The 10,006-nt window shown below is 38.5% G+C and overlaps 1 protein-coding gene across 1 annotated transcript; it reads left to right on the top strand.

The window, feature by feature from the left end:
• edn1 (endothelin 1) lies at positions 1 to 9,455 on the top strand. The gene is made up of 6 exons (XM_055157576.1): positions 1 to 185; positions 1,062 to 1,218; positions 2,502 to 2,651; positions 4,402 to 4,491; positions 8,567 to 8,591; positions 8,997 to 9,455. The coding sequence occupies exons 1-6, from the start codon at positions 125 to 127 to the stop codon at positions 9,120 to 9,122; spliced, it is 609 nt and encodes a 202-aa protein (XP_055013551.1). The 5' UTR covers positions 1 to 124; the 3' UTR covers positions 9,123 to 9,455.
• The last annotated feature ends 551 nt before the right edge of the window (positions 9,456 to 10,006 follow it).

The raw sequence follows: 10,006 nt of genomic DNA, 5'->3' as shown, positions 1-10,006 counted from the left end.
GCTCTGGATACTTTTACGCGCGCCAAGACGCACGGCTGAAGGCGCAAGAGCGAACGGAGGAAATATTATAAGAACTTTTAGATATTTTGTGGATTACACGCGACTTTTGGAGACTTTTCTGAAAATGGATTTGTACTTTTTGATTTCCGCGGTGTTGGGGATGTTCTCTGTCGTGTTGAGCGCAGGTGCGTAGTGCGTCTTTTTGTGAAAATTCGATCATTTGAATAGCAATTAACGCTTGCTTTTTTAGAAATAATCGAATTAAGAAGTAAATTCGTGTGTTAAGAGCATATTTTCATTCTTAAATTTTTAACTTTTCTAAACCACGTTGCAAAGTGCTTCACAGTGCAATTAAAACCTCAGTCAAGACTCATTGCAAAAATTAAAAACGTGCAAAAAAGAATCAAAAAAGAATCAGTAAAACTATTTGCATATCAAACAAAAGTCTGGTGTTATCAAAATAAACGTGTTGTTCTTAAAAGCAGTAAAGGGAGCGGTGTGTTTCAAGGAATAATTTCATTGTTTGCCTTGTTTATCAATTAACCACCACATACATCGTAAATAGTTTCTTTTTAGTTTAATATTTAACTCTGCGTATTTGAGTTCGTTTCTTATCTCACGGTGCGTTCACACTTGTTGTTGTTGTTGTTATTTGGTGTTAAAATGAGCTCGTTTTAGTCCCCATGTGGACTTGGCTTGGTCCTGGTTTAGTCCTGGTTTAGTTCTGGTCTAATCCAGGTTTAGGTTTGGGGTTAGTGCTGGTTTAGTCCCGATTTTGACGCGCGCACTTTACGCACATTGGACACACGTTTTGGTTCGTTACTTTTCTTAGAGTCATGCGCGCGTTTTGTTTATGTTTTGTTTTTGATCACTGTTTAATTTAGTAATTTTCTGTTCAAAATGTATCTAGCTCTAGTGTTAAGTCCTGCAAGGTGACTGCTTTTGTGCTTTTGGGCAATACATAACTACACTGAATCGAATATTCCCACTTTTACGCACGGTCACATCCAAAGGTAACAAGATCAGAGCCGCGTGCTGATGTCGTGTTTTCGTACCCCCAGGTCTGGCAGCACCCACGGAGCACCCGCGCGACCTCTCCCCCACCCACAGCAGCGGCGGCGGGCGCGTACGGACCAAGCGCTGCTCGTGCGCCACGTTCCTGGACAAAGAGTGCGTGTACTTCTGCCACCTGGACATCATCTGGGTCAACACGCCCGAGTAAGTCTGCGCACGGGGCTCACGATGAGTGCAGTTCAGGGCCGTTGTCATAGTGATTAACAATTTAAAACAACATCTTATATCTTTTTGTTTGGAAAGTTGCAAAGAATAAGCGAGTTTGGAAACGGTGCGTAAAGCCAGACCAGTCCTGATTTAGTCCTGGTTTAGACCTAGTTTAGTCCCGGTTTAGACCTGGTTTAGTCCTGGTTTAGTCTTGGTTTAGACCTGGTTTAGACCTGGTTTAGTCCTGGTTTAGACCTGGTTTAGACCTGGTTTTGTCCTGGTTTAGTCCCGGTTTAGATCTAGTCCAATGAAGTTCATTTTATTTGGTGTTAATATAGAGTTTATATCTGGTTTAGTCTTGGTTTAATCCTGGGTTAGACCTGGTTTAGATCCGATCCGATCTTAAAATGTTGCAAAGAATAAGCAAGTTTGGAAACGACGCGTAAAACCAGACGCTTCCAGTAGCATTTAAAGGTTTGCGTGTTATTGTTGTGAAAATTGTGATAAGAAAAACACGATAAGAAATCTTCATATTGCAAAGTCATTCATTTGGGTTGAACGTAGCCAACACTGTGCACCTGACGCAGCAAATCTGGAGAGTTTAAGAGCGCTAAATGCTCTATAATAAAGTCGTTTTATAGCAATAAACTCATTTTGGTCTAGTAAATACACACATGTGAAAGGTGACCGCCTCATATAGTTTGGAATGTGGCGGAACAAAGCTCAGCTCATTATAATAGATATGAATATTGATGTGATTAGACGTTAGGGATGGGACGAGACAAGACATGAGATTTAAACATAACTTCTAATATTTCAATTTCACGATTCAGTTTCCAGTTTTGGTCTCACCATTTTTAATTTCTTTGATTTCATAGTTTTGTTAACATTCTAGTACTTGTTTCGAAACTGTAAAAGATTAAACTCATCGGTACTTAACACGTTTTTGTTCGGTTCAAATGTTAACACCTGGAACAAAATCTCTCAAGATCTTGAGAGAGATCTTGTCCCATCCCTAAAAGATGTACGTCATAACACAGAAAAACTGGAACCAGCATGCAATTGTGAAAGCCAGTGCACCCAAAAAGTTCACATTTCTTTAAAAGACACAAAAAGACAGTCTATGTCTATGTAAATCAAACTTTTATTCAAATCCTGTGGCATTAATGAAAGAGAGTGACATAAGAGCTAAAAAGAAACTATAAAACTACACACAATAATAGTTAGAGATCGTTTGGATACCTGGACCGTGTGCTGATGTTCGCGTGTTTTCGTTCTAGGAGGGTGGTGTCGTACGGTTTGGGGAACGCTCCCAGGAGGAGGCGCTCTGTCCCGGGGTCGAGGAGCACCGAGAGCACCCGCTGCGTGTGTCTCCAGAGGGACGACCGGACCTGTGACCACTTCTGCCAACCCCGAACACAAGAGCACAGGTGGGTTACGCTTCTGTTTAAGCTCGAGAGAACATAAAATGTTCCTGCTTGATTCCATGGAGACGTTGTTCCTTTGGATATTCCTGTATTTCAGTTGACATCACAGCATTCTATAGGCCAATATTATTTAATACAGATGGGGACAGCTAAAATTTGTATTGTTCACCTGTTCCAAGTTCCAAAGTTCCAAGTTCCATATTTGTGAATTTACCTTCCTGATATTTCATGGCAAAGTACAATGGAATTAAAAGGAAAAACTGGGGCTACGTTTATACTTAAATGAATCACTGTATCACCGTATCACCGTATCGGAAATGATCTGCGTCCACACACGTCGTTTCTGTGACCGCAATCCTTCCCTATCCACACAGCTTTGAGCATATTTGTTTACATTTTAAAGAAACAAAACTTAAGACCACATGACTCATTTGCATAAATTAAGTGCTCAAAAAAACAGCTCGCTATTGTGCGCTGATGCAGTTCAGCTTCTGTCGGACTAAAGAGCATGACTCAGTGGAATATGAGTGTTCTTTCTGTGACAGAGGGGTGTTCTGCTTATGGTGAGTCTGTTCTGTGTTTCTGTCGTGTTGGAGATGGTTCATGTGAAACTTTTCAGAGATTATAAGTCTGCAGGTCGTACACACAGACACACATTTATATGAATGGACATATATTCTAGCCTCTTAGTGTTTTGGCGGTGAATTACTTCGTGACGCACAGACCTCCATCAGAGTATCAGTGTTTTCAGACGTCCACACAGTGCCGGATCAGATCTGTACTCAGATTCGTAGGAGCTGGAGGCACCAGATCGTTCCGTCTCTGGAGCCGTTTTCAATCGGATTAGTGTGAACGAACACTGCACCCACAACCAAAACGATTCAAACAGTTCAAACATACTTCTGCCCCCATCCAGAAGTATGACATAATCACATCCTAGAATCTGAAATCCACGGAGAAGGTTCTAAAGTGTGGTTTTAACTTTCCACGGAATCATGCAGGTGACGTGCCATGTGCAGTAACTTTAAAGAAATCAAGTATATCTGAATGAATGTTACTAAAATCATATTGTGGTAATCCTGATGAAACATGAAATCAACAAATGCAAGTTCCCAAAAGATTCTTTCAGTTGTCCAAGTTCCATTTGCTGTTTCTGATCAAAAACTATTGTTGGGAGTGAATAGCCAAACCCTGCATACCATAGAAACTCTTGTATAAGCTTATTTTGACACTAAGGCTTTATCACATTTACACATTTACCACATCAAAACTGGGACTAAACCAGAACTAAACCCAAAACTTAACCTGGACTAGACCAGAACTGCATCTACAAGTCTACAGCAGGTTTAAAATGGGATTCGTTTAGAACCATCCGCCCCCTAATATTGAACAAACAACGAAGAAAAAAAAAAAAGTTTGAACCTGTCAAAGTTGAGTAATCTTATCGAATGTTCAGAATCTTGAAAGATGAAAAGCGTTGCCATAGCTGTTAACAACTGAAAACAAACTATGACATCGTTTGAAAGGGAAAAGTCCTTCAAATGTTGCATGCAATAGCAAGTTCTGACAGTTATAACATTTTTGTCAAACCACGAGTCGAGAGTCTGAGAGCTGAACTAAAGAGAGGTGTTTGTAGATGATTTCTGTCGTGAGATCAGTGTTTCCCTGCGTGTTTTTGTTGTGCCTTGTTACTGTAATAGTTGAACCCGGTGAGTCAGCGTCAGTCTCCTGAAAGCGTTTGTGTCTGTTTCAGGGAGAAGTCTGAAAACATGTCGTCTGTCCACAGCCCGGAGTGTTCCAGCAGCCGCTGTCAACAGCCTCCACCCCTCACGTCTGCGCAGAGGTGAGGACCTGCGCTACACATGATTTACACCCAGTTTAGACCCTTTTTTAGAACTGGTTTAGTCCTGGTTTTGACTTGGTTTAAACCTGGTTTAGTCCTGGGTTAGACCTGGTTTAGACCTGGTTTAGTCCTTGTTTAGTCCTGAGTTAGATTTGGTTTAGTCCCAGTTCAGACCTGGTTTAGTCCCGGTTTAGACCTGGTTTAGACAAGGTTTAGTCCTGATTTAGACTTGGTCTAGACCTAGTCCAATTAAGTTAATTTAATTTGGTGTTACTACATAGTTTAGACCTGGTTTAGTCCTGGTTTAGACCTGGTATAGTGCTGGGTTAGACCTGGTTTTTATTTAATCTTGGTTTAGGTCTAGTTTAGTCCTATTTTAGAATGGGTTCAGGCTTGGTTTAGATCTGATTTAGTCCTTGTTTAGAAGTGGTTTAGTCCTAGTTTAGATCTGATTAAATCCTGGATGAGATTTGGTTTAGACCTGGTATAGTCCTGGGTTAGACCTGGTTTAGATCTTATTTAGTCCTAGTTTAGTCCTAGTTTAGACAGGGTTCAGGCTTGGTTTAGGTCATTTTTAGTCCTCATTTATTCCTCATTACACCTTTCTTTCTAATCGTGATGTCATATTTCGTCTACACATGCGTTGGTCCTTGTTGTAGTCCTGGTTTAGACCTGATCATACAGTTTTGGTTTAGTCTAGACCTGGTTTTGTTTATTGAAGGTAGCACTCGTAAAGCCAATATTCTGGTACTGTGGTTTTTAGGTCAAACCCAAGTCCAGCTTTATTTCCAAACACACTCAGTGACTCTTACGTAAGGGCTGTTTTGGTACATTGTGTTTCATTTTTGGACGTGATGAATTCGACAATTTTAGTTGAAAAATGTCATTCCAGAAGTGAAGACTGAGATGACGCGTGTCAGCTCCGAGTCGGCTGTTCGCTAAAGCCGACGGCAAAAACCTCAAAATCGCAAAGAATTTCAAATGACATCGTCTGTCAAACGTGCGGCGTCATGAAGAGAAGGGAATGTTACAAATGAAAAGAAGACACAATTACTGTCAGATGCCCTCCCGTTCTTATGTACACAGCAAAAAGTGGAGCGTTCAAATTAACTCTCACAGAGTCAATTTGAACAATTTCTCAGAGTTTTTATGAGTCCAATCTGTTAATTTAAGATTTTGGAAATATTAATTAAGTAACACTGGACTAAAGTTCCTGTTTAACTCCAAAATCAAGAGTTAGATTAACATTTTGAGAGTAAACAAATAACACTTTGTAGAGTTATCCTGATTTAGCTAAACAACACACAGAGTTGTTTTATTTTTACACTTTATTTGAGTTAATTTAAGATGAAATTATGTACAAAACTGCTTCAAACTGGTCTTCTCTCGCAGGAGTTTGAAGTGGTGGGTCTGAGGTGCCAAATTATCACTAAGGGAAATTGAATTAACACTAAGGAAAGTTGAATTAACACTAAGGGAAGTTGAATTAACACTAAGGAAAGTTGAATTAACACTAAGGAAAGTTGAATTAACACTAAGGAAAGTTGAATTAACACTAAGGGAAGTTGAATTAACACTAAGGGAAGTTGAATTAACACTAAGGAAGTTGAATTAACACTAAGGGAAGTTGAATTAACACTAAGGAAAGTTGAATTAACACTAAGGGAAGTTGAATTAACACTAAGGAAGTTGAATTAACACTAAGGGAAGTTGAATTAACACTAAGGGAAGTTGAATTAACACTAAGGGAAGTTGAATTAACACTAAGGGAAGTTGAATTAACACTAAGGGAAGTTGAATTAACATTAGGGGAAGCTGAATTAACACTAAGGGAAGTTGAATTAACACTAGTGAAAGTTGAATTAACACTAAGGAAAGTTGAATGAACACTAGCACTAACATTAAATTCAACTATATCAACCCTGAACCTTTACCCTGAAATTTGAAGCCTCCAGTTTTTGCTGTGTGTCAGATGCCCTCCCATTCTCATATATCTATGTGTGTCAGATGCCCTTAGTATTCTGCATAATATTGGGAAACATGTGTTAAATATCGGTAATTCACATATGTAGGGAGCCAAAAATAGGGAGCCAAAAATAACAAGTTGAGGTCGTTTGAAAGAGCATTACAAAAGTTCAAAATCCATCAGCACTTTCCTCTTGTTTATCAATCAACCCGTGCAGAATGAAAGCAGTGAGAGACGGCGAGCTAAAGTATTATCCGTACATGAAAACAAGTTTGGAATCGCTCCGGATCGTTGCCAACACTTCGCATTCACCTGAGGGCACACATTAAGGCGAGGCGGAGCTCCCGGAGGAACCACAATCAAGAATGTTTGTGTCTCTTCTAAAGAATCACTCCAGGTTTCAAGTCTCTGTACCGGATTTTTACCGCCTTGAAAACACAGAAAACAAAACTCTCTTGTTGTAAACAGTTTTAGTGGTCCAGCGCATAGTAATTACTCACCACGATGAGGTTATAATCGCTTTTCACAACTCTTAGAAACCAGAGCAGAGTCTGTCATCAGGGTAAAGCAACTATTAACTACTAACCAAGTAAATATAACCTGATTCTTGGGTGATAAAATGCTCTGGGGTACAATCTTCAGATTTTTGGCCAGAAAAAACAACTTGTCAAGTGCAGATCTGCTGTAGGTACAACGTCCCCAGCGACTGAAAATACACTTTGGCGAGGAAGAGTGTATGGGGGTCACGACGACTGTAGTTTTGCAAAGATTCATGTGGTTCAGAGGGACAGAGTCAAGGCGGGGGGGCAATTGTTGTCAAGGCGGGTGCTTTAATTATAAAGCACTGCAGGAAACACATACAAAGTTGAACGAACTCACTCGTGCACAGCCGTGTACCAAACCGAATGTACAAAATTATGTACAAATTATGCTCAATAATACACCACTAGAAAGAGTCTTTCAAAATAAATTTTTAGGAGTAACTATAGATCATAATTTAAACTGGAAATCACACATAAATACAATTAGAAATAAATGATCCAAAGTGATCACAATTATATATAAATATAGATATACCCTAGATAAAAACAGACTTTTTATTATATACAACTCACTGGTAATGCCCTACATAACCTACGGTATTGAGATTTGGGGCAATACATATAAGACTAATACAAATCCAGTCTTTACCTGCAAAAAAAGGCAATAAGAGCATCACATTATCAACTTATAACGAACCAACCAATGTGTTATTTATAAAGCTTCAAACGCTGAAATTTTATGATGTAGTCGACCTTTATACTCTGATAATCATGTTCAAAGTAAACAACAATCTCCTGTCAAAATCATTACAGAACATATTCAAAATCCGGAAAGAGCCAATATGAGCTCAGAGGCACGACCATGTTTATTAAAAAGAAAATCAGAACAAACATTATGAAATTGTGTAAATCTGTTAAAGGGGCTGGAGCTCTGGAACAACTGTACAGAAAACCTCAAATTGTGCACCACTTTCTTTCACTTCATAAAGAAGTTTAAATGTTTAACTCTGGACAGATACATGAAATATGAGACTTAGTTTGTGCTGTAGAACTTTGTTGTTCTGTTTCTGATTTGTTTGTTTCTTCCTGCTGTATTTTTGAAGATGAACTGGTGTCAGATGAAGCTCTGACAAAGGAATAAAGGGTAAAGGCAGAATAAGCTTAAGCTTCAGCCTGCACCTTTTCAGTCTGTGTATGTTAAATATTAATTAATGTCAAAATATACCTGTGACCGAAATAAATAAATAAATAAATAAATACTGTACCAAAACAGTTTGGCACAAATAAAAATATGAAATATTTACAATTAAAAAAAAAATTATAATACAATAAAATAAAATAAAATAACAAAACACCTGCACAAAAAATAAAATAAATAAATATACAATAATTTTAGAAATGATATATTATAGGGCTGTGTCAATATTTACCTACTATTAAAAGAGTCATTTAAAGATTGAAGATAGCATAAAAGTTTGTTTCTCTTACTTTTTTCTAATTCTAAGTATTGCTTCATTGCTCTCAAAAGATTTTGGTGGGTTGTTTTTTTTTTGCTTTTCCAATTCAGTAAAGTCAAGTGCCTGGCCAGTAGCGTAACAAAACTCAGAACATTTTTTGCTTACTGTTAAAACACATCAACAGTTGGTACTTCAAAAAGTGCCATCCTAGGGTCCATTGGAAGTTGACTTTTCAGAACATTTTCAGAAGTTTAAAGTTCAGGGTTATCAGCTTTTACACAGAAGAAGACCTCATGGAGACACAGGGAGGGCATCTGACACACAGGATATTTCAGAACGTGTTTGTAAAGATTTAAACAACACTGTTTTGTTACTGTTACATGAACTTTTTCTGACTATTCAAATTGCGTTTAATAGTTTCAGCAAATACTTTTTTTTACTTCTGGGACCACTCGTTTGTACTTGAGTCATTATTTTGTACTTTACACACTTCTATATTTTTCTGAATCTAATCTTTTCTTTTGTTTATTTCCCCCACAGCGGCACACAGTGATTCTGTCCCCGAAGCTGAGAGCCGTGGTCCAGACGCGAACCATTCTGGAGAAGTGGAGGATGAGGAGAAAAGAGAGGAGCAGACCCCAACAGCTCAACCTGCTAAAAACATGAACCATCTCCACTTTTCCATGTGTCTTTGAAACATCTGGAAGAGTTCAAACCTGACGGGACCTTCTCTGGCTCTGGGTCCACCAACGAGAAGATACAAGGAGGAACTGTGCTTTGAATACGGGTTTTTATGTTGGACTGAGGCTGGGGACAATGAGAAACTTGGAGGCCACAGATGGACTACACGCTTAAAGCTCCACCGTGGAACTTTTTAGCCAAAATTATCTCTGTCCACGTTCTAAAATTTGACGAGATTCACTGTCTTTGAAAGAAACCTCCAAACTTCTGATCCACAAATTGCGCTTGCATCTCCACAAACCTACCCCCACCTGCTTGTTTCCACGGAGATGTTGTTCCTTTAGCTATAATGTTCAAGTGTGGATTTAATTTTCTGTTTCCATGGAATCTGCAGAATTGCCTCTAGAAAGTTACGCAGTGTTGCTTTAAACCAATTCAGAGTTCAGAATAAGTCTCACTGTTTTATGTTTGTGGAGAAAACTAAACAAAAAACAAAATCCAAAATTGGGAAAATGGAAAATGTTTTGAAGTTTTAACTTTGTTTCCATGGAATCTGCAGGTAAATTGCCGCAGTGTTGCTTTAAACCAATTCAGAGTTCAGAGTAATTCTCATTGTTTAAACTGTGGAGAAAACTAAACACAAAACAAAATCCAAAAATGGGAAATATTCTGAAGTCTTAACTTTCTGTTTCCATGGAATCTGCAGGTCATTTGCCTCTAGAAAGTTACACAGTGTTGCTTTAAACCAATTCAGAGTTCAGAATAAGCCTCACTGTTTCATGTTTGTGGAGAACACTAAACAAAAATCAAAATCCAAAAATTTAAAATGATTTGAAGTCTTAACTTTCTGTTTCCGTGGAATCTACAGG

Source organism: Boleophthalmus pectinirostris, unplaced genomic scaffold (genome assembly GCF_026225935.1).
Source record: "Boleophthalmus pectinirostris isolate CB_2022bp ecotype Guang Dong unplaced genomic scaffold, ASM2622593v1 HiC_scaffold_21, whole genome shotgun sequence".
In the NCBI taxonomy this organism is placed as follows: Eukaryota; Metazoa; Chordata; class Actinopteri; order Gobiiformes; family Gobiidae; genus Boleophthalmus; species Boleophthalmus pectinirostris.
The sequence above is the reverse complement of the archived record's forward strand: the minus strand, read 5'-3'. Positions and strand labels throughout refer to the sequence as shown.